This window comes from Zootoca vivipara, chromosome 15, assembly GCF_963506605.1.
Source record: "Zootoca vivipara chromosome 15, rZooViv1.1, whole genome shotgun sequence".
NCBI classification, from domain to species: domain Eukaryota; kingdom Metazoa; phylum Chordata; class Lepidosauria; order Squamata; family Lacertidae; genus Zootoca; species Zootoca vivipara.
The window spans coordinates 43,828,956-43,853,896 of record NC_083290.1 but is presented as its reverse complement, the minus strand read 5'-3'; the positions used below and the strand labels follow the sequence as shown (position 1 = coordinate 43,853,896).

Below are 24,941 nucleotides of genomic sequence, written 5' to 3'. Positions count from 1 at the left end.
CTAGCCAGATTCCTCTGCTTGAAAACCCACAAGCCGGCTCTGCTGATGATGGCCACGCTGTGTTTATTATTCAACATATCCTCATTGGAGGTATATTGCTGCTATGAAATTTTTGGCTATTGTGGTTAATATGGTGTGAGCCCAGTAAACTGCTGTGTTTGCTTTGTGTTGGTCTGGCTGATGATCTTACCTCTTGGAGAGCTGGCTCACGATACATTGCCCATAACTGTTTGCAGCAAATAATTGGTATCCCACCTGGCCTGCTAAAGAAATTAGACCACCGACATCACAAGCAGCACCTGTCCCCCACCCGGCTGGTTCACCTGCTAGCCCAGCTGTCAATGGCACTGCAAAACCAGGCTGGTCTGCCACCTGGACAAAAGATGGCCGGAGGAAGGAAAAACGCTGGGTGAAGTATGATGGCATTGGACCAGTAGATGAGTCTGGGATGCCCATCGCCTCACGATCGGTGAGTCTGTAGATGAAACAGATGTAAATAGGATGCAAAAATCCAAGCTCTCTTCAGCATCCCCTCTCCTCTGCTATGTACTTTAAGCACAGAGTCTGTAGCCAAGCTGATTTGAGCTCATGGTCTCTCAAGGCTTCCTTTGAACTATGGAAAACTGGGCTGGTTCTGCAATTGAGTGAGAACCTCTTAAGAATAATTATCTGAATGGTGTATCAAAGGGAACTATGTGGGTGGGTGGCCTGAAGTTGAAAGTGTTCCCAGTGGCCTCCATGAGCTTGTTTGCAACAAAAGCAACAACAAATCTCCCCTATTGCCAAAAAATATGAAAGGAAAGCACATTGACCCAGTTCAGATGGCATGTGTGGTTTAGTACAAACCATAGTTTGCAAACTGACTTAGGACTGTGTTCTCCTCCTTCCATTTTCTACCCTTCTCCATTGGAGCTCTAGCCTGCTCTTTCCTTGTCAGCCTAACCATGGATGAAGCTTGGTATCTGCACTGATGCTGCTAACCATGGCTAACATGAACTAATATTCCCATCATAGCTTGGATTTGAGCGCATATGCAGATACACAACATGAAATCATAGATAAAGGCCAACAAGGAAAAAGAAGGGAATCTGCACCACAGGGAGGAGGAGGAGGAAGTGGGAGGCATTGCAGTGTAGAGCTGAACTGAAATTTCTCAGAATAAAACTTTATTTTTCTCATCCTCCTGAAAAAAGATCGTTTTGAAGAATATTTTCCAAATATTTTCCACTATTTTTGTGGTTCTCGAATCCTTATCCCCAGTGCCCTAGAATGATGCTAGCTGTGAGATATTGTGGAGGTTGCAAAATGATGGCTAGGCTGACAACTGAGTTACTTCCTTAGGAAAAGAAGAAGAAGAAACTGTGCTACCTCCACGGCTTATAGTGAGTCTTCACAGCTTCAAAACTGTCGGAGAATGTATCCTCTCTCCAAACAAATTTGGGGAAATGATCCCCATAGTTTCCTGCCCATAGTTCTTTCCTGCCCATCACTCCAACCCTGTCTTACACCCCCACCCCACCCCTTCCTTCAATTCTCTTTTGCAGCTGTTAGTGAATTTGCATATCTGGTTTCTGTTGCAGAGTGTGGATAGTCCCCGGGACTGGTATCGGAGCATGTTCCAGCAGATCCACAGCAAGCTTCCTGGTACAGTTTGTCAGGGCATCACATTAATCTAGTCCCTAAAATATGTATCCATAATCCTTGAGAAACTATAGTCAGCATGCAATCTATCCAATGAGACATGCTCTCTGCAGGTATTGAGCATCCCCTAGTGGTTCAAATCTCATTTTATAGGCTGCCAATGGCTCCTTGTTTTAGGAAAATGAAACTAGTGAAATAGTGCAACTCTGGCTAGTAAGAAGTCTTATCCTGAACACACCTGGTGGCTTTCAGCAAGCTAAACCTCAGGCTTCAAAATATAGGCTCCAGGAGAAAATGTTCCTCTTCAACCAGGCCTTTGGCTGATTGACATCCAATGCCCTGTTGAATTTTCAATTCTCCACATTTCCACATTAGATTACATTTTTTTAAAGTCCTCATTAAAATTCATGAGCATTTTCATCCAAATTTCAACTAATACACACATTTTTGTATGCAATTTTGCTTCACTCACACATTTTTTTGCAAAGCAATTTTCTCCAATTCAGTGCATTTTTGTATTTTATTTTCACAAATATATGCATTTCTACAAAACACATGATCCAGTATATGCATTTCAGTGCTCATTGGAGTAAGGCACTGCAAAATTCAGAGAAACGTCAGTGTCAAAGGATGGCTGTGTTTCAGTTCTTATATAGTTTTGGAATGTGCAGAGCCAATCGGTTCACCTTCAATTGCAAACGGAACCAACTGTCTTCCATCCCTAGTTACCACTCACTTCTTTGTCCCAGGTGCAGCCTGAAACCTGAATGGCACCTACCAAATTCTAATCCTATTAAATCTGCAATCTCCTCTTTCACTCAATTCTAAGAGTATGAATAAATGCATACTTTGTGTCTCTAACATCAAGCCAGCTTCTACCCCTGCCCCCCACTCTGATTACCAATTTCGAAGAACTGTAAAGCTTCTCACTATTCTGTCACAATTTGGTTGGTCCTAATACAGATGTGGCTCAACTGTGGATTATTACAGTTTTTCTTAAGGAGGAATATGTCTTCCTTTTTGTAGAGATAATGTTGGGCGAACCTACAGGGTCGTTGAGAGCCAGACTAAACAGGTCCTAGGGATTTGCATCCCTGAAACAGATTTCCCACCACCCCAGGTATATTAATGCTGTGTGAGTAGAGGCCATCGGTTGGTCAGTTTCTTTGCCCATGATCCAAGTCAATGGCCTTTACGAAGTGAGTGGAGGAGGCGGCACAACACAAACCCGCCTACATTTCCCTTTGAACCGCTCTGTGTTCACTGGCCTATAAAGTGGCTCCCCAGGGTCCAAAGTCCTTTGCCACATGTCATGCACTTGATGAGCAGTCTTTCCTTCCTCCACTTCCTATTATTTAAAAAAATTCCTTCCAGCAGCACCTTAGAGACCAACTAAGTTTGTCATTGGTATGAGCTTTTGTGTGCATGCACACTTCTTCAGATACACTGAAACAGAAGTCACCAGGCGCTTATATATAGTGAGAGTGTGGGGAGTGGTATTAATCAGAAGGGTGGTGGGAATGGGTGATTGACTGACTGATAGCTGTTGACGACTGTTAACGACTGCAATTGGTCTTACAGGAAGAAGCAATGGGTGAGATGGCTAAAGATAGCTTTATCATGTATAATGAGATAAGAATCCAATGTCTTTATTCAGACCAGGTCTCTCCATGGTTTTAAGCTTGGTAATAAGTTGCAGTTCAGCAACTTCTCTTTCCAGTCTATTTCTGAAATTCTTTTGTATTAAGACAGCTACTTTGAGATCTTGTATAGAATGTCCTGGGAGATTGGAGTGTTCTCCTAATGGTTTCTCCATCTTGTGATTCCTGATGTCAGATTTATGTCCATTTATCCTTTGGCGTAGGGTTTGGCCTGTTTGTCCAATATAGAGAGCTGAAGGGCACTGTTGGCATTTGATGGCATACACAATGTTAGAAGATGAGCAATTAAATAGTCCTGAGATGGTATGTTGGATGTTGTTGGGGCCAGTAATGGTGTTATCCGGGTGTATGTGGCAGCAAAGTTGGCATCTGGGTTTATTGCAGGCTCTGGTACCAGTGTCCATGTTAAGTCTGGTGGTTGTATTATTGTGGGTGAGGAGTTGTTTAAGACTGGGTGGATGTCTGTAGGCAATGGAAGGTTTTCCTCCCAGAGCTTGAGAAAGAGAGCTGTCATTGTCTAGGAGAGGTTGTAGATCTCTGATGATGCGTTGTACTAGTTTAACTTGGGAGCTCTATGTGATTACGAGTGGTGTTCTGTTATTTTCTTTTTGGGGTCTGTCTTGCAGCAAGTTGTCTCTGGGTATCAGTCTGGCTCTGGTGATCTGTTGTTTAACTTCATCGGGTGGATATTTTAGTTCTAAAAAGGTTTGCTGTAGATCTCTTAGGTTGAGAGTCTCTGTCTGTAGAGTTTGAACAGATGTGGCTGTAACGTAGGGCCTGGCTATACACAATGGTTTGTTTGGTATGTTTGGGATGGTAGCTAGAAGCATAAAGATATGTTTGTTGTCGGTCAGTTGGTTTGCGGTATAAGATGGTGTCTATACACCCATCCTGTATTTTAATAGTAGTGTCCAAAAAAATGTATTTATTGCATAGATTGGTTCATTGTTAGGTTGATGGTGGGGTGAAAGTCATTGAATGTCTGGTGGAAGGTGTCCAGGGTCTGTTGACTATGTGTCCAGATAATAAAAAATATTGTCAATGTATCACAGGTACAAGAGAGGTTTGAGTGGGTAGGAGTTCAGGAAACGTTCTAAATATGCCATGAAGATGTTGGCATACTGTGGGGCCATGCGGGTGCCCATGGCTGTGCCGCTGATCTGGAGGAACAGGTCATCACCAAATTTGAAGTGGCTGTGGGTAAGGACAAAATGGCAGAGTTTGGTAGCAAAGTCCGCTGTGATTTCATCTGAAATGGTGTTCCTTATGGCTTGTAAACCATTGTTGTGTGGGATGTTGGTATATAGAGATTCCATATCCATAGTGGCTAGTATAGTATTGTAAGGAAGGTTATTCAAAGATTGTATTTTCCTCAGAAAATCTGTGGTGTCACGTACGTAGCTGGGAGCACTGATGGCATATGGTTTCAGAACAGAGTCCATATCGCCAGAAACACCAACTGTAATAGTGCCAATACCTGAGATGATGGGGCATCCTGGATTTCCTATTATTTGTTCAACACCCTCCATTCTGAGCAGAGACCTCGCTTGGGTGCCCTTTGGCTTCCCAGTGTGTATGGGGCTGGAATCAGCACCTGCTATCCTTGAGCAGCTGCCTGGACCCCTCCCCTCCCCTCCCTTTATTTTTATTTTTATTTATTTCCTGGCCTGGCATTCTGAGCAGCACAAAACAGATGGACCCAGCAACCCTTTTGTTTTGTCACACTGCCCCTAATCTAGAGTTGCTATGGGGTATGGTGGGAAATCACAAGTAGGGATGGGGAGAAATTTGGTTTGGTTTGCCTTTGAATGAAAGCCTAGCTAACTCACACCAGGTAAATGATACATGAACCGCAATGCAGGCTTCCTTCAAAACTTGCACTTTTCAGCAGTTCTCCAACCAAATAATGTACAGTATACAAAAATGCATATATTAGGGGAAAGCACAAAAATGCTGGCAAATTTTCATGAGGACTTTTAAATTAAAAATCCACAAAGTGATGCAGAAATGTTGAGAATTGAACTTAAGGTTGGAAAAATGAGAAATGGAGAGAAACTGAAACTGGCAGGTTTGTCCATCCCTAGCCAAGAGAATGGCATTACCAGCACAGCTAGAGACCCTTAGGCAAGCTCAAACCTGGAATTGGTTCTATCTAAAAATCTCCCTTTCCTTTCAGAATCGGAACTGGACTGGGACTTCTCTGACAACTCTAGAGGTAGGAATTGGTTTCTGCTTCTGATTGTGCAGTCTGTGTGTGGGGAAAACCCAAATGCAAAAGGCTGTGTGTGTGTGTGTGTGTGTGTGAAGTTATTGGTCAGGACGTGGTACCAAGGAAAAACAGAAATCTGTGGATGTTCTTCTGAAAAGAAGCCTAAGAGGAGAAACACAGCTGTCCCTTGAAGAAGCCTGTCTCATTTTGTCCTCCTCAGATCACAGGCCTCCGGGGTTCATGCAGAAAAGGCAACCCGCAGCCCTGCCATCAAGCAGCCCTGGCTTCAAGCACCGGCAGAATGGCTTAGACTGGTAAGTACAGCCATGAGGGAGAGGCCTGCGTGGGGAACCTTTATTCTGTAAACTGGGGGTGAGGAACTTCAGACCCAGAGGCCAAATGAGCCCCCCAGGCCTCTCTGTTTGTGCAGTGTGACCCCCTGGAAGATTCCCCAGAAGGGAATATAGCTCTTGGACTGGAAAAGATTCCTTGCCCTTGAAGTAAAGGACCACATTCCCCTCTCTCTCACACACACAGAGCAGGCTGCTGGATTAGAGACAGGTTGCCTTTGCCAGACAATGCTAAACTAATAACTTGCAGAGGCCTTTTGAAATTAAGGCAGAGGCTACAGGTTGCCCAGCATTGCCTTAGACTCTTGGTTTTCGGCCCGTGTGCTGTGGCACCCTGGTGGGATTTGAGGAACATTCATTTTTTTAAAAAATATATTTTTATTAATTTTTCCAATTAAAACCAATTATATCACATTCATTATTTCAAATTATACACATATATATCAATCAAACCGAATGTTATGCCAAATCATATATAAAAATTTTTTGGGGTTCCCATGCTTCAAGAAATTGGGGATTCCTCGCAACCGTCCACTGCCGTCTTTTTTCTAAAGTTCAAATCGTCTCTCCAAGTCCATAATAATCCAGATCCTTCCCTTACAGTCACATAGATGTTTTCCTCTTTCAACCGATTATTTCCCAGCTGCTGAGATAAATGTCAAACAAAGTTTCACAAATGTTCTTTCTCCTGTGTGAGTTAATCAGTCCAGCCTCCCCATAAATCTTCTTGGTCTGGAGCGTCCCTATTGCGTCGACTCTCAACACGAAGCAGCGCCATCTTAAAAAAACTCAAATCACTTTCGTTTTCTCTCATAACCATGTAGATTAACGATCTTTATAAAATTTACAGCTTTTCCAGGCAGAAGAACCAGACCTCACACCGTGCATAGACTCTTGGTAAATTAATGGATCTCCTTGCCCTATAGCTGAACTTAGCTTCAGGTCGCTGCTCCAATTCAAAGTGCGTCACAACTCATAAATCCTCCGAACGCGTCCAGGCACTCCTCCCATCCAACTAGAGGGGGGCTTTTCTCGTCAGCAACTCCTCATCTTCAAAAAATATGCTCAATAACAACAGTTTATAAAGTTCAACTCACACAGTCTTTTGCTTCTCTTTCACTCCAAACAAGCCAGGACATCACGTCTGGGAAGGTACGAAATAACTCATATGAAAAAAAAATAAAAAAAGACTCTCTTCCCTTATCGCTCCGTCCCCATCAATCCTTCTTCCAGATGAAATACAGCCTTTAACTCCTCACCCTCAGCAGCATAGATTTCTCGGCAGTAAACAGCGCTTCTGCCCCTCCTTCTGAAGTATGTCCATAAATTTAAGCCTAATTATCTTCTTTAATCATGGAAATCCCCGCCATGCAGATTAGCGTCCGGGAGTCCTGGCCCTCGTAAGTGCTTCAGCCCAAGCTCCCCCCACTCCATAAACAGTCGGAGTGGGTCTGGGGGCATCGCGGGCCAGCGGCCCCTCTCCGTAACCCCCGGAGAGGGTAGGGGGTTGCCATTTACTCCCCTAGCAACTGCCAAATTCCTTACGAAGGTCAGAGGGATGGAAAACAGGTCCGCCATTCCTGCAGGCGGAAACCGGAACCACCGGGATTTGAGGAACATTCAGGAGAGCCCCAGAGGGCCGTCCTTTCATGAACTTGCAGCCCATATTTTCCTGCATTCTCTCTCTCTCTCACACACACACACACACACACACTCACACTCACACACACAACTTGTAGCCCATTATCTTCCCAAAATAAAACAATGGCAAAAGGGGGGAAGTACTTTTGCATGACTGTTTATCTTCTTAAAATCTCTCCCCCCCAAACAAAAATCCTCCCCCAAACAAAAATCCCCAGCTTTAGTATCCACCACCTTAGACCCATTAAGGGAGACAAAGCGATGCATCTTTCTAGGATTAATCTACAATGCAGGCTTAAAAACAATTTGTAATTTTGTGCATATTTTCTCAGAAGCAAGTCCCACTTCTCCCTAGAAACTGTGCATATGTTAGCAGCCCTAATATCCATTCCCTTTCTCAGGGGACCACGGTATTATAGTTCCGAGGGGGAGAGCTAAGGATCCTCTTTCTCAGCAGTCTCACCAAACTATAGTTCCCAGGAGGTTTGGGCATAAACTGTGACAGTCCAACTATTATAAAACAGGGAATATGTGCATGTATGCTGAGAGTATTACCGTAGAAATGAAAGTCAGTTACTTCCACAGCCTCCTTGCTTTTGGGTGTGTTCAGCGGCAGTGTGTTGTGGTTGTGGCCAATGAGGGAAGGGGAAGATTTGTAAACATGACTTAAGGGGCAAGCAGTTGCATTTTGTAACTTGGGGATAGTTAGCCTCACTGTGACTTAGGAAGTATGAGCGCCATACTTGACATTATGTGAAATAAACAAGAGCTGTCACAGGGTGTGTAAGGGCAGGAAGGAAGACTACAGCCTGATTAAAAAGCACACAACATGTACGCTGCTATTGATGCCAATTGCAGCTACTCTCTCAGGTCAAACTGCAGATCTGAGCAGGCGGGGTTTTTTTTGTCAGGACCACAGTGTGGAACTGGTTGATTCCCCACCTCTGGGTGATCCTGAATGGTGGGCACTGGCTGCTCTTAAAACAAACAGGCAAAGTGACAAGCACACGTTTTGCTTCTATGTGTGTTCCAGTGCCCAACTGTGCACTGGGGGGGAGCTGTGGAGCATGCCAGCAGAAAGTGGATTTTGGAATTCTGCCTGGCAGAACAATTGGCTGCTAGACCATTGCGCGTAGATGGGTCCTTGATACAGTATCTTGATGACTTATCACTTGAGCACAAGCAGCTGAATGGACCCTGGGACTTCCTTTGGGCTCTGCTACATATTTAGTTAGCCTTGATCGCAGCTCCTTCAGGCACTTTGTTCCCTGGCACGCAAGGGATCCTTCGTGCACGGTCCCGTTTCGATGCCACCAAAAGCACGTGCACCGTGGAGCTCTCACCGCCGCCTGCTGGGCTGGGGATCTGTGGCCCAGCACAGTGGCCACCTCTTGGTTAACATGGCTCCGCCCATGCCTCCTTGCTCTCCCTCTGCGAGGTGTGTGGGAGGAAGGTGGCAAAGCCGGCCTTAGCAGCCCGAAGGAGGCCGGCTAAATTGGGAGGCAGGCAGCAGCTAACTCACCTCAGGAAGCAGCGGCAGCAGCAGCAGTGGGCACCACTGGGCCTGCATGTCGGAGAGGCTTCCCTGTGGCGCTCGGCTCCCAGGCAGGCCTCTTCTCGAGCGCAAGGAAGGCCAGCGCGGTGCCTGCCTGAGCTCCCGCTTGCCCACCTGTTCCCGACAGCGAGGGCTGCCTCCTGTTCTGCCTCCAGGCCCCAGTGCTCTGTTGGGCCACGGGTCTGGTGCTCCCATTCCCAGTGCGGTTGGGGCCGCTGGGGGGGCCTGGCGGGCTCTGGGCGGCTTTTTTGGTCCCCAGGCTGGGCACCCCCAGGCAATTGTGGAAGGCAGTTTTACGGCTCAGGGATCGGCTAGGCAGCGCAGCTGGTGCTGGCTGCCCTCAAGCTTCACCTGCCATTTTGCCTTGCTCCGGAAGTCCTTGGGAGTCACCCTTTCTGGGGATCCAAACAGGCGGGCAAAATGAGGCGGGGGGATCTTATTTTTATTATGTTTACCTCCTCAGGTCCGGCCCCTGGCGGGTCATCCTTCCTTCCCAGTGAACGTGCGCGTGTTTTATATAACATTATTTTTTTTAGAAAACCCTTTAGAAAACTCATATTTTTGCCCATTTGTCACTCCCCTCAGAGATGTCACCCAGGGCGGTCTGCACCCACTGCACCCCTCTTCCTCCGCCACTGCAGGTGCTGCAGTGATTTCATGGCCATTTCGCAACATTTGCTTTGCAGCAGTCCTGTGATATTGCCATGTGTGTGCGAAGGAAACCCCCTGAGATAAAGGCATAAGAGGCAGCGGAAGCAGGGTCAGCCCTATCATTAGGCAGAGTGAGGAAGCTGCCTCAAGTGGCAGATGATGGGAGTCTGAAGTTCAGTCCCCAGCATTTCCAAGTAGGGCTGGGAATGTCCCCTGCTTGAAAGCTTGACCACCCCCTTCCAGTCAGTGTAGACAATACTGAGGAAGGTGGTCTGACTTGGTTTGAAGCATCTTCCTATGTTCCAAGAATGTTTGGGACCAGTCCAGGGCACAACACGGCTATCCATTGCAGCAGCCCCTGCTGAAATGTGTCTTGCCTGCCTTTGAAGACTCGGGGGGGGGATAGTCACAGGTGCAAGAAGTGGAGGAGCTCACAGCCCCTTTGAGATTCTCTTCTCTTTCTCTTGCAGGAGAAATTGGGAAGCAGCTGATGCTGCAGTCATGGAGCCCAAGAGCATTTTTGACTATGAGCCTGGGAAGTCCTCCATCCTCGAATATCCCAGCTCGGTATGCAAGCCTCCTTGGATGTAGTTGTGCCGTGTTCATTGACTGAACTAGCAGTAGACCCAGATTGTGTCTGGACTGGGTCACATATTGTCAGTCAGCACATTTCCTTTCCAGGCATGTCAACCCCACTGAACTCACATGTAATGTCACACTGCACAACTCTTTGTGCTCAGATTTGAAAGCAAGGATGTGGAACAATGATTGCAACATAAGGAGAATAACTTATTGAAGCAGGAAATCCCAGCCCTTCGCCCCCTCCTCCCCCTTCTTCGTAGTCCTAATTCAGACCAAGGAATATGCTGTCCTGCTTGATGATTCCCTCTAATACAGCGGCCTCTTTACTGATGCTTTGATTTGCCCTTTGCAGCCTTCGAAGCCCCTCACAGCATATTCAGCACAACGCCGCCCTCCCTCCCCACCCATTGAGGTGAGTATTCTGCAGTGCCAAGGGTGAGGCATGCGTAGCCTGTGGTCGCAAAGCAAGAACTGGGATCCAGCCAAGCCTATGCTATGCACTTCCTTGGGGGCAGGGGGGAACCTAACGTGGAGACTCATTGAGCAAGGAGGAGGGGATGGGGCTGTGCTGGAGATCCTCCCTGCGGCTTCTCCCAAGACGGCTGGAGTGCAGCTGTGTTTACTGGCTTCCATGGAGTAGGATTCTTTGTTATATCCCCGCCTTCAACATGGTCCTCTGCACTGCAGATACACTGCCAAGATCTGCATGCTGTGGATGGGGAAGAATGCTCTAGGTCACGATTCAGAGCAAGAGCCCTGCTGCTGTGGTCCCCAAACAGGTCTCACAGAACCAGGTGCACCTTTTGTGCTCTAGTCTGGGTCTTGCACACCCCACACTAAAATAAAATATTTAAAATCTGCATCCAGACCATTCAAATTCCACCTGAAGAAATACTCATTTCTACGACTGGTGTGAGTTGTGTGAATGAAGCAGATGACGATTATTTCAGTTTTACATAATGTATCCTGCACTTTTAAAAGCCACTTCTGCCTATTTTTTTCTGGTTTAGCTGCATGTGGGAAGGGGGCAGGAAGCTGTGCAGGTAATGCAGCAGGGCAACCCACAAGTAGCCTCCAGCGTCTAGGACTTCAGTAGGCATTGCCTGCACACTTCCAAAGCTACACCTGGAGCCATAAGGACCTGAGACTTGAATTAAAAAACCCTGATATTTCTAAGAAGCAAAATCCTGCACCCAGTACTGTATTGCATTCTGCACTCTTGTTGAATCATGTGTACATGTGGTTCTAGTTATAGTACCTCATTACCTTTGCCATTATCATATTATAGTTCCCTTTCACAGCAATATGTGTGTGTGCCCACCCCCCCCCCCCCCGGGCTCCTGCCAGAAATCAAGGCCACCCTCGCCTGTTTAAGCTTTCCATCTCATTGTCTTTGCAATCACCCTCAACCGCCACCCTATAATTATGTTGTTCTGACTTGCCTGCAACGAAATGGTTAATAGCTGCTTGAGGCCTGAATGGCGAAAGGACTTCCAGTGCATCAGCTGTGTTAGTCTTGCAGCAAAAAACAGCAGCGTTTTGTGGGACCTGTAAAGAGCAATAGGATTACTGTGGACATCTTTTTTATGGACTGGAGTCCACTTCAGCAGATGAAAAAACTTTGAGGCACATAAAATGCACAGCAGCAGCCCAACCACATCAAATTCAAGGTAAAACCACAGCGGTGAAAAGCCTGAGAAAATAAAAAGGTGGCCCCTGGAAGATAAGAGATGTGGTGCTAGGCACCCCTTTCTAAACAGAGTTCTAAAACAAGGGTACCACTACAGAGAAGGCTCAGCTTGGCATAATCGTGCAAAGATGTACCTTGTTTTGAGACATTTCTTAACACCCACATTGCTCCTCCCTACTGTGAATGGGATATACAAATCAGGACTGTGGCATTGTAACAAGCCATTGCCAGCAAGCCAGTCTTAAGGCATGGCTTGTTGTTGACTTGCTCATCATGATGTGCTAACATTAGGATCCACTCACAACAGGAGAGGATTGAAGGCGGGGGGGGGGGGCAGTTAAGCTGTGTGCACCAGCTGGGCTGGGGGAGACATTTAGTGCAGCTTGCATTCAAATCTACCTAAGGGACACTTCACAAAGCAATATGCAAACACAGCCATCCTTTAAAATTCACACTTCTCCTAATTTTGCAGTGCAGTTCTCCAACCCCAAACTATGTGCAAAAATGTGTATATTAGGCAAAAACATGCACAAATTCATGAAAAGTGCATAAAAATGCATTGTAATGCATTTTTTTTAGTATATTAGAAATGCACACTGAAATGATGAGTTTTTGTGATGACTTTTTTTAAAAAAAAACACAAACTGATGCTGAAATGGGGTGAGAACTTAATTTTATCATTAGAAAAAGAGAGAAATTGAAAATGAGATTCCTCCATCCCTGGCATCAGAATGCTGCTAATTCACAGTAAATTATGTTGCACTGGAATCTCTTATTCCATCCAGCCTCCTTATAAATTCAGAATCATTCCAAAGCTGAGCCTCATCTTGTGTAAAGATCTACAACTCTTAATAAACACTTGGCTCCCTTCAATTTCACTCTTGTCTGAAGGTTTGTCCTTTGCACAGCAGGCTTCTGCCACTCAGTTCAGAGCATCCTTGTGCAACCTAGTTCTCACACTAAGGCAGATGAACTGAGCCTGGGCTGTACGACTTCAGTCTGCAGGTGGGTGTTCACATGATGGAATTCTCCCAATGAAAAATAAAATGCTTTGCACATAGTAAACAAGCATGTCATGGAGGAGGGTTGTAAGCTAACCTTTTGTCTGGCATACTAGTTTTCTATGTGTAGGATTCCTCCCCCACCTGTACACTAAATCAAGCCACAGATTTACCTTTTTGGTGAAAAACGAGAGCTCTTTGCCCACAGCTGTCTGTCCATCTCTGTGTGGTGTTCTTAAGACTACACAGAAGGCTGCTCCATTGAACTCAGTAGGACTTCTTCCATGCATGCAGTATCTGGTGGCTTAAGGAGTCACTTCACATGGCAGTGTTTGCATCCTGGAGCAACAGATGCCTCCCTGCCATGAACCTTGTTTCCCATGCATTTCTGTGCAAGTGGCCCCATCGCTGCCTCCTCGTGCTTCTCTCTTGACTCATCCAACAGCCATGTAGCTCATTTGCTGTGGCCACTGCAGGCTTCTGCCTACAGCCCCCCCCCCCCACTGCCTCTTTCTGCCCTCTTTCAGGAGTTACTGGAGAGGGAGCTGCAGCAGCTGAGCGAAGAGCTGGACAAGGACATCAGAGCCATTGAGTTTTCCCTCAAGGTAACTCTTGCCTTGCTGCTCTTGCTTTCTGTGGTTACTGCTTCCCTCTACAGGGAAGGCATGGCTGCCTAAATACCTTCTTAGGATGCTGGGCACTCTTCTTCACCCTCCTTGTGCCATTTGGGCTTACTCAGGTAGGTGAGCCGAGGGCTGGAACCTCAAAATCTTAAGGATAAGACTAATCCCTAGTTGATTGGATAGAGGGGTGGGTACTGGAACTATTAAGACTAATCACCTTTCAGACTTAATTTAAATTAATGAAATGGTTCACTTCTCTTGCATTAGCAAATCAACATAATGTCTAAAATAATAAATGCTTAGCCAATCATTCATGACTGTTATCAATGTACCTCTTTGATGTACAGTATCAGTCTATTTTTGTTGCTAGTATTTCCACCCATTCTTTAAGTGTAGGAAAAGAAACCAGCTTGCAGTGTTGACCCACCTAATTCATGCTGCTGCCAATAAATTCTGCAGCAATAAAGTAGATAAATAGATTTTGCTGGTTCAGGTGTGTGCTAACATCATCCTGATTACCTGGGAGATAATTCCTCCTATTGATCTTCAGTCCTTTTGAATTACTCTGAAGGCTTCTTCACTTATGGAAGAAATCTACAGGTGGAGGACCACATCTCCCAACGCTTACCATGCAATCTTTAAATGTCCTTCGCCACACTTGCCTGTAAAATAAGCCAGGGTTTGTGGCTTTTTGTGGTTTATTGTGGAAAAGCCGCATGCTATTGCATGTGCCCCAATTGCTCCTGCTTCAACTTTCCCCTGGCACAAGCAAAAGAAACAAACCAGGAAGATTTCCGTTCCTGTTATGTCTAAACAAGGAATTGCAGTTTGTTGCTTCCTAACGTGGTACAGTAAGCCAGCAACAACCATGGTTTAAGGTTGGCTTGTTGTGATTACTGCTTGTTAGGGAGAAACCAATAGCAACTGTTGGTTCAGATGTAAGGGAAAGCCAAGGCCTCCTGGTTTATCCAGTTCGTGCCAAGGGAAGAGAAGAGTGTGAGTGACTGTCCAGTGTGCACAAACACTGCTCACACTCAGTAAACCATGATAAACCAGAAACTTTAGCCATTCCCATCAGTGGGATTGACTCTGCAGGTGAGTTTCTGTAGAATTGTAGCCTTAAAAGCCCTGTGCTTATTTGAAATTTTAAATACAGCACAACTCTGTGCATGTTCATGTGAAAGTCTGTGTGTGCACAACAGAGCTCTAGTGTGTGCTTCAAGGATTGCAACCCCAGTCTTGCAGGTGTAATAGGTCAGCCTTCCTCAGTTGGGTGCCCTTCAGAGGTTATGTACTAGTACTGCAACTCCCATCAGCCCCAGTCAACACAGGCTGACCTTACTGGGGTGATGGGAGTTGTAGTTTCAAGCAGGTTGCAATAGGCCAGGCACCCCCAAACTGTGGCCCTTCAAATGTTTTGGCCTACAACTCCCATGATCCCTAGCTAACAGGACCAGTGGTCGGGGAAGATGGGAATTGTAGTCCAAAACATCTGCAGGGCCGACGTTTGGGGATGCCTGCAATAGGCCATTGATTTTATATGGCGCCTCTCTGAGAAGGGGGGAGCCGCTTTATGGCAAGGTGTCATGCCCTGCGCTTCTGCTGACTCCCAGACCAACTTGCAAAGAATTGAATCCACAACAGAAGCAATTTAAAGCATAATAAAAACAAGATTGAAAACAGTTGGCTTTGCTACTCGCTTTTGCCATTTCGTAATCGCGAATTCCACTTAAGGAAAAGCGACTGGTGAGTGCTAAACGTTCGCCAATCCCGTACTGGCCCTGACTCCCAGGTAAGCGCCCGGCTCTGCAGCGGACCTGTTGGCCTTTAGGACCCAGCTAGGTCCTGGCCGCTTTCCCGCCTCTCCCTCCCCGCGGGCGAGCAAGTTTGCGGCGGACTCTCTTCCGCGCGGGACACGGCGAGGTCCGCCCCTCGTTCGCTCGCTCAGCGCCGCGCTCTCTTCCCGTCTCTCTCTCTCTCTCCGCAGGGCTCCTCCTGGGCCGCTTCGTCCGGCTGCGCCCCTGCTCCTCCGACCTCGGCTGCCCGCCGGTGAGTATGGGCGCGGAGCGAGGGGGGCGACCGGGTGCCTGCCCAGCCAGGGGTGCTCCTGCCTCCGGCCCGCCGCCGCCGCCGCCGCCGCCCCAGGCTGGCTCGCGAGGAGTGGCGTCATCCCAGAAGCATCTGGGCCGGAGGGGGGAAAGCGGTGCGCGCGCTGGGAAAGGGGGCAGAAGTGGAGGGTGCGAGGGGGAAGAAGCAGCATTGGGGCATTAAGAAGGCGGGGGGGGGGACGCGAAGCTCTTTTACTATAGGTATCCTCCAACGCAGGACCCACTTTTAACCCAAACATGCATTGGGGACCGATTTCTTAAAGTGCGTGGCGGCAGTGCTCCTGCCGATACTAGAGCATGAGGCTCTTAATCTCAGGGTCGAGGGTTGGAGCCCCATGGTGGGCAAAAGATTCCTGCATTGCAGGGGGTTGGACTAGATGACCTTCATGGTTACTTCCCACGCGAAAATTCTTCAATTCTATGACTCACCTTGGATCAGGGCTGCCACCCATTCCGGGGTCCCAACCTACCCCGCTGAAGACCAGGGGCGTAGTATTAGTGCGGGCAGCACAGTTTTGTGGTGTGAGCTTGCAGCCGGGACCTTGCAGCCTTTGCGTGTACAGTACAGTATTGATTAGGAGCAGAGTACAATACAAACAGCAGTTTATTGGATGGCAGCCCTGAAGTTTGGCGGTTTCAGACTCTGGGCTTGCCGTACCTGCTCTTCAGGTAGTCGGGTTGTCTTGCTTCACTTACTTGGAAATGTGGCAAGCAGCCCCTCCAGCTCATTCTCTTGAATGGAGCTCTGGATTCCTGCCCCTGATGGCAACCAGCCAGGTAGAAGACACGGCCCCACCTGAGCATCTCAGAGGCAACTGGCTCACTCAGTGTTAGTAAAAGGAAAGCAGCATTGAGTGGAAATGACCTTTCTTTATTTTATCTGATCCAACAAGACTTTTGTCAGAATCTATTTCTGTTGCACATTTCCTGCCCCACAAGGAAAACAAGAAAGATAAGTGTGGGGTCATAGCAAGTAGTATTGTTTACTGACAGCTGCTTTCTGGCATTTCAGGCAGGGAATCACTCCCAGCCCTGTCTGGAGATGCCAGCAATTGCACCTGGGACCTTCTGCATGCCAAGCAGATGCTCTGATCGCTGTTCTAGCTGTCTGGGATTGTGGGTGGACTGATAGGAAATAGAACCTCTGCACTGGACATGCCAGTTTCTAATTTGTGGTGTTTGTTGTCTTACGCAGCTGACTTGTGTCTTGGCTTCCCTTTCTTGCACTCGGGTGCTTGCAGTTGGGGCAAAAGTGTGACAAGTCCCTATAAAATGATGTGGCTGTAGGAATATGGAAGTAAAAGAAACACTGGTATGCCACTATTTGTCACATGCATCCAAGTCTGGAGGCAAGCTTGTTGTTGTGGCAGCCTATTGATTGCCACACCCCTTCTTTAAAGAGGAGCCTAACGGCATGCAGCTATAGCCTCTCTGCATTTTTAGGAACCTTGCAAGGAGCCTATGCAAGGAGGGTTTGCACACAGACCTTGTTTCCACCAGAGAATGGCATGGTTGCATGCTTTGGGGGGTCTTGAAGATTAGTAGTAGGCCCACTGGCCTATGAGCCCCTCCTTTCTCACTTGGATGCATAGAGCACCCAAGAGAAGTCTGTTTGCACACCTGCCTCTTCCAGGATTAAGGAGCCCACTGGGGACGCCTTTTGTAAGGCAGGTCCCAAACACTTTTCCATCTGAGGTGGAGCAGCAGATGCCCTCCCCACCCCCACAAAATCATGGTACCAAACGCAAGCTTGATCAAGCTATTCTGGCACCTGAAAATCCCTCAAGTGACCCTCCTTTGGGAGTAAAAAATAGAATAATAATAATAGATCAAGTAACAATTTGCTGCCCTTCCATGTAAGGCCAAGTCAGCTGTTCCATCCTCCGCAATGGTAGGGCTGGCCCTGGAAGCTCCCACCACCCCCATTACAGAGTAGCCAGCACTGCCGTTACTGTTGAAATTCAAGGTTCAATACCCCAACACATGGGCAAGAGACTTAATGATCACCATGAGGAAACTTCCAGCTTCTGCCAAGTAGTCCTATGACACATCTTCCCCATTGCACAATCATCTGATGAGTTTGGATGAGAAGATGCTTCAGATTTGCTGAGAGTGGCCCAATATATTTCTGGTCAGAAACCCAGATGACACCCCCACCCCCAATTAATAAGGGACAAGATTCGCCAGTTCTCCTGCAAAAGTTGCATTGGAATTAATGAGGGCACTTTCTATATGGGATGTTGCTCTTCTCTCTGCCTTTCTCAGGGGCATTTATCACCCTACTGGGAAAACAGACAAAAGAATTTACTCCCAGCTCCAATCCACTTTTCCTTGCAGGCCCTACAATATTCTAGGGCAGGCTTCCCTCCTGATGCTTTGGGACTACAGTTCCCAGCATCCCTGACCACTGGTCCTGCTAGCTAAGGATCATGGGAGTTGTAGGCCAAAAACATCTGGAGGGCCGAGGTTGAGGAAGCCTGTTCTAGGGACTATTGTTGTTTGTTGGTGTTATTTTCTTGTTCCTCCAATGCTTCTGCTAGACTTGCATTCAAAGGATGTTTTGTATAGGATTGGCAACCTTGCTGCAGAGATAACTGATGCTGTTGAATTACAGTTTCCCTCATCCCTGGATTATTGACCCTGCTGGCTGGGACTGAGAGCAAGCGGGCACCATGTTCTCTACCCCTGCTGTTGTGTTTTGTTTCCTTTTAAAAAAACAAAAACTAAATATAATTTGTAATGTGCTCAGAATATATCACATACACTATCTCAGTATGTAATTATCATGGTAAAGGTAAAGGGGCCCCTGACCATCAGGTCCAGTCGTGTCCGACTCTGGGGCATAGCTGCCAAGTTATCCCTTTTTTACAGGGATTTTCCCTTATGCTGAATAGGCTTCCTCGCGAGAAAAGCGAAAACTTGGCAGCTATGCTCTGGGGTTGTGGCGCTCATCTCGCTCTATAGGCCGAGGGAGCCAGCGTTTGTCCGCAGACAGCTTCCGGGTCATGTGGCCAGCATGACAAAGCCGCTTCTGGCGAACCAGAGCAGTGCACGGAAACGCTGTTTACCTTCCCGCCGGAGCGGTCCCTATTTATCTAGTTGCACTTTGGTGTGCTTTCGAACTGCTAGGTGGGCAGGAGCTGGGACCGAGCAACGGGAGCTCATCCCGTCACAGGGATTCGAACCGCTGACCTTCTGATCAGCAAGCCCTAGACTCTGTGGTTTAACCCACAGCGCCACCTGGGTCAATTATTATGACAACCCCATAAATAGATCAGTGTTACCCCTTACTACAGAGACTGGGGTTAAAGAAATAGCTTGCCTCAGGCTAGTTCATGAATTCATGGGTGAGAGAGTTCAAATGTTTAATAGCTTACTCTGTTAACCACTCTGCTTTTGTTGTTCGGCAATGGCAATTTCATGGCTTTCGGCATTTCAATATACTGTATGCAGAAAAGCAACAACACAAACACCCCCAGTCCCTCCAGAAATGGGTGTACCTGCATTCCTGATCATGTGTGCTGGTAGGGGGGGTGTTGTGTGTCTCTCCCTTGAACCCAAAGCAGATGGTGAGATGGATCTCCTGCTTATTTATTTAAAAGCAGCCCCAGGAGGAGGAGGAGAGAATGGCTTCAAATCAAGGTCATGGTGCTGAGGGAATCAATGGGGAAGAGACCCTTTCTCTTGTTCCTGCCCCCCAACAGAAATCCCCACTGAGCCAACAGTGCTGTTTGCCCAACTGAGAATCTGCATATTTACCCTGTGGGCAGCTTCCAAGGCAGTAGTTCAGTTTGGGTGAATTGGCACAGGGAAAGGAATGGCTCAGCCTCTCCTCCAGGCTCCACCTGCGGCTGCCTTTAGATAAAGACATAAGCAGGAGAATCGGCTCTCAGATCTCCCACCCCACATCTTCCAGTGGGGCCCTCAGCCCAGTTCCTCACGTTCCCCCCCCCTCCCACCAGCCCCTGCTCACTTTGCCTGCAAAGGGGTTCTGTCCCTTTAAATACTAAAAACGGCTGAAGTTAAACTTCAGCAAAATAGCTACTGCCTGCCAGTTTCTTGTTGCCGCCTCAGTGCTTCCTGTTGAGCTTGGCCTCTGCTTGCCAAGACAGCTCCAGGGGCCCTGGGCTGGGAGAAGGATTAGAGGCAGGCCCACCATCCACTTGGGGAAAGGACCTGGAGCTGCTGGCCTCTTGCTGCCTCTGACCAGGGACCCACTCCCACAAGGGCAGTCATGGCCACCCACTGGGATGGCTTCAACAGAGGAAGATGGGGCTGTCATTGACTTGTAGCCACAAGGACAGTGTTCTGAATGCTACTTGCTAGGACTCACAGGTGGGGAGAGGGCTGCTGCCCTCGGATCCGGCTTGCAAGTTTCCCATAGATAACACAGTGCTGGACTTGGGCATTTGTTTTGATCCAGCAGGGGTCCTTTTAGGTCCTTAATTGCTGGTTCTTTGGTGGGCATCTTGTTTTTCTTCAGTTCTTACAGGGCAATCTTTGCCAACCTGGTGCTCTCCAGATGTTTTAGGCCAGGCATAGGCAAACTGCGGCCCTCCAGATGTTTTGGGACTACAACTTCCATGATCCCTAGCTAGCAGGACCAGTGGTCAGGGATGATGGGAATTGTAGTCTCAAATCATCTGGAGGGCCGAGGTTGAGGAAGCCTGTGTTGCCCAAAGCTGATATAGGACATGTTTCTCCTGTTTGAAAGAGCTGTGATGGAATCACAGGTGGGGGGTGATTCTGGCCAGATTCTGTGTGTGGAATGTGCAGAGACAGAGCAGGGCATCAGTGGATCAGTTTGTATCTCTGTGTTGTGGGTGTAGGAAATGTGGAAGGAGGCTGATTGGGACCGTTGTGCCTTATGTGGCAGGGCAGGGCTTCTGTAAACAAAAATAGTTTTGTGAATTCATTCAGAATATTAGATCTGTAGTAATTGATTCCCCCCCCATTTGCTGTATCCCCAATTAAAACCTCCCCTCTCCCTGCCATCTGTTCTGTGCCCCACATGATAGCTATAAGTTTTCCTCTATGGAAAATAAGCAATTTGCAAGCTCATTTAAAGTATTGGAGAAAATATTAGAGATCAGGCTACTTTTAAATGTGTTCATTAGCATCCTAGATGTGCAAACTAGTATTTCATTCAGATACCGTTAATCTTCTAAGACAGGTATCTCATGATGTTGCATCTCTCTCTCTCCTGGCCCTGAGAAGTGGGTGGAGAGGCCCAGTTGACATTTGAGCTTGAAATACAGAATAGCGACATATGCTTTCCACACTGTTTATTGTGAGCTGTTGATGTTCAAAGGAGATAAGTTACAATATATTTTAAATCATTTAAAATCATTTCCGGCCAATTTGAAGATTAGTGTAGAGTTTGAGCTGGTGTTTGAATTCAAGTTAGTTGAGTCATGAATTTGCATGCCAAAATAATATTAATTTGCTCTGATTCAAAGACTATTGGCTGCAGCAGGGTGCACACCACTGTAGGGGAGAAACCCCCATACTCTCATCTGCCCAACAGATGGCTAATTGGGTTGAGAGATCACAGAAGGTGGACCAAGTTTGCGAGGTTGCTTGAGTTCAAAATGTGAGAGAAATGCTGTGCTAAGCACGAGAGCAGAATGATTTGTCCAAGAGCCTCAGCTGAAGGAATGATGTCCTGGGTCCATTTCCAACATCCCCATTGGCTCAGCCATGTTCTCTCTCACTGACTGTACCTTCATTTTTTCCAACCCAGCAGCCCACTGCCTGACCGCAGCACCTATCCTTCTACAGGACAAAGCCTCTCTGTTGCTCAGGACCACTTACCAGCCACCCCTAGAATGGAGAAGGGAAGCCCAGGCATTGCCAGGAATAACTGGAGCAGCTCACCACCCAGGAATGGTAGGGCTCCAAATTTGCATGTGCTCATTATGGGAACTAGCGGAACTTCAAAGAGACTTACGGAAGTTCTTCTGATGGAGATGTTTTTGTTCGCTTGGAAAATGCAGGTGTACCTTCCTAAGGGATGCTCTGGCTCCTAAAGCAGGATGCTTATTGTCTAGATCAGAGCAGCCGTTGTCACCGTGAGTATGGGGATCTGTGAGAGCTAAAGCCCCTCTCTGAGTGGAATTGTGGGCATTGGGTACACTCTGTATGTTTGCACACAACAAGTGCTGTGCAGGTGCACCCTTATTGCTGTGCCGTTGATGGAAGAACTGAGGTGGTTCAAGCATTGTGGCAGGGGGAACACATACAGTACTCCATGTCAGAATGTAAGTAGGAACTGCATGCCTGAAAGCTCCCCATATTCAACAACTCCCTGCAGCTGGAAAGGTGCAGGAGAAGGCTCCTTTCAAGGAGACGGCTCATCTAGAACCCTTCTTTCAGATATGCTAGATTTCTAGATGTAGGGAAATTTGGATTTAAAAAAACCTTAGACACCCACATCATCTATCTTCATTCTGAAGTGGTTGGTCCTAAGAGAACTATATGAGCCGCATGCCCTCTTGCAAATGTTTGAACCTGTTCAGAGATGTATATATGGGATCTACCTAAATCTGTCTTAGAACTAAGAGTAATACCAATTCCTCCTTTTTTTTCTACCATCAGGAATGCTTTGATGGTGTTTCCTGCTTGGCAGGGGTTGGACTGGATGGCCCTTGTGGTCTCTTCCAACTCTATGATTCTATGATGCCCAACCCACCCACTCACCAGGGCCTAGATTGCTAATACCCCTTGCTAATAAGATGCACCCAAGTCTACAAACATTTGGTTTGAACTCCTTAGTTTGTGTTGGAAATGTATCTTAGTTATGGCTGATGGCCAGCTGTTCTACTGCCCAGTGCCAGATTCCTACTGAGAGGAATGTGAGGCTTTAGCTTGCCCAGTAGACTTTCTCTTTAACCCCAAGTGCATGCAGACTAGATTTAGTGACTCAGTTGTGAAGGTAAAACACTCTCCACATGCCCAGAGCTGCTCATCTCTAGCTATCCCACAGCTGCTTGCAATGTTCTGAGGCCTAACCTTGAATTTTGACTTCCAGAAGTGTGCTATGGTTCAAGTTAAGTTCTGCCTTTTCCTTTTCACTTATTCCACCACTGAATATATGTGAGCATTCCCTTGTGGGGAACACTGTTATCCAACTGTTGTCTCGTTCTTTTCACACAGATCCTCTGAGACTTGTTGGGACAAGCCCCTTTCTTGATTCTTCAGAAATTGTCTTGGATAGTCCCCCAAAGAGAGACGAGAAGAAGGTGAGATGTAGCTTCCACCCAAGAGTAGATGGATGACGGGTTTTGTTTACACACCTGGACTTGGTTTATCATTGGGCATCTTTTCACTAGACATAAATTCATTTAGCACATATTCCATCTCCTGGGAAGCCCTGTGGGGTGTAGTTCTGTGAGAGCCTCTCAGACTCTGTAGCAGATAATCATCTCCATGCTACAATCAATTCCCAAGATTTCTTGCAGGAAACTTTAACTGTTGGAATGGTTATAATATCATTAGGAAATTGTATATATAGCTACTTTTATGGTCCAATTTCCCCTCAAACCAGGCTAAATTTCTTAAACATAATGAGCTGTGCCCAATGTTCTCTGTTAGAATCCAGTGCAACAGCTGCACTAGCAGGAACACGTTGCACTACAAAGTTATCAGCAACCTCCTTATACTGTTGGTGCAAAATATTTTGCCAGGGGAATTAGCATACCTCTAAGTGACTTGTAACCATTTAAAATATTCTTAAATATCTTAAAATGTTAGTTCCTATGTCATCTTGGTGTAAATTGTTAAACATCATCATCATCATCATCATCATTGTTGTTGTTGTTGTTGTTGTTACATTTTATATACTGCTCTTCATCCAAAGATCTCAGGGCAGTTCACAATATAAAAATACAGAAGCACAAAATAAATAGTTAATATAAAAACAAAACAAAACTTTGTTTTCCTTGTAGCATATTCTGCTGCTCTGAGCAATGGGCCATATTCAGACAAATGGTTGGTTTGGGCCAGCAAATCATTAATCTGCTGCAACTTCTGTTCTTCTCCCACTAAGAGCAAAACTGAATTGATGAGAGACGAATTCTGCAGGCTTTACTTTAAAGAGGATTATCCACCCCAGTGTTGTGGGGCTTTTTGGCAATTACCAGTTTAGGACTAGTCCAGCTGTCCCCCCCTTGATAAGACTCCTTCCTTTCTATAAGTGAGGCACAATTCTGGAGTATTTTGCAGGAATTTGGTCAGGACAAATCCTCTCTAGCTGGGAATGTTTGCATGCTCTTAAAGAGAAAGGAAGGATGTAGAAGTGCATGAATTAAACCCCTACAAAAAGTGCCTAAATTGTGTTTTCTCTTCCATGTGAGCCTCATTTTTTTTCTCCAAGGGTTGCCTGTAGCTTAGTGAGTCTTGTTCACTTCTGGCACTCGTGATTCAAGCCGGAGATTTTCAGTGCCATTATTCACTTTGTTTTGTGTCGTGCTGGCAAGATGCCCAGGTTCCCTTTTAAAACCTGATGGCTTTGAACTGCATCTTTTAACTCCATGTCTCCTTTTAAATAGTTTTCTCCTCTTTCCAGATGAAAGCTGCTCGGCTCAAATTTGACTTCCAGGCAGAGTCGCCAAAGTGAGTCGCAATACTGGTAACCTTTTGGCATTCATACAATGCCTGGGTCACTTGGCATCCTCATTATGTTTATTAGTCATCATTGTTAATTAATGCAGCACCATTTACATCAGGGTTGGGGAACCTGTGGCCCTTCCGATGTTCTTGACCATTTGCTGTGCTGGCTGAGGTTGATGGTACCAGTTGAGTCCAAAAACCTCTGGAGAGCCACAGGTTCTCCTGCCTTGCTCTGCTAGCCAAGAAAGGCGGGGCTCTGCCCTGGGAAACCTAACGCCAAAAGACAACAGAAGAGAGACAAAAGGAAGGGAGGAAAGGCTGAGGCAAACAATGAACATGATCAGGTGCAGTTTCATGTTCTTAGGCTTTTGTTTCTTACACTCCCTAAGGCTTAATTTCAGGTGGGAATAAATTTAAGTCAAAGGCTTTATGAGAAAAGTGGGATCTGAGGACAGATTTGAAGTGGGAGAGAGAAGTGGCGTTATGAGCTGCAGAGGGAGGTTGTGCTGTTTCATGAGTTCATCTCCTGATCCGTATCCTCCCTCTGTAAAGAGTTGGTGTCAGCAACTTGAAGAGGAGGCAATTTGTCCAATTGAAATGAGCAACTTTAAGGAGAGAA

The 24,941-nt window shown here is 46.7% G+C and overlaps 1 protein-coding gene across 5 annotated transcripts in view; it reads left to right on the top strand.

Annotated features, from left to right (window-relative positions):
- SORBS3 (sorbin and SH3 domain containing 3) overlaps positions 1-24,941 on the top strand; it is a 69,245-nt gene that overhangs the window by 30,143 nt on the left and 14,161 nt on the right. For 4 of the 5 annotated variants that reach the window (XM_035138900.2, XM_035138896.2, XM_060268344.1 and 1 more), the window contains 11 exons: positions 237-469; positions 1,581-1,644; positions 5,479-5,517; positions 5,732-5,825; positions 10,179-10,275; positions 10,643-10,702; positions 13,509-13,586; positions 15,592-15,653; positions 21,456-21,601; positions 22,868-22,953; positions 24,279-24,325. In XM_035138900.2, coding sequence (XP_034994791.2) covers positions 237-469; positions 1,581-1,644; positions 5,479-5,517; positions 5,732-5,825; positions 10,179-10,275; positions 10,643-10,702; positions 13,509-13,586; positions 15,592-15,653; positions 21,456-21,601; positions 22,868-22,953; positions 24,279-24,325 — 1,006 coding nt within the window. Of the gene's footprint in view, positions 470-1,580; positions 1,645-5,478; positions 5,518-5,731; positions 5,826-10,178; positions 10,276-10,642; positions 10,703-13,508; positions 13,587-15,591; positions 15,654-21,455; positions 21,602-22,867; positions 22,954-24,278; positions 24,326-24,941 lie in introns of all 5 variants that reach the window. The other variant, XM_060268345.1, reaches the window with a different exon arrangement.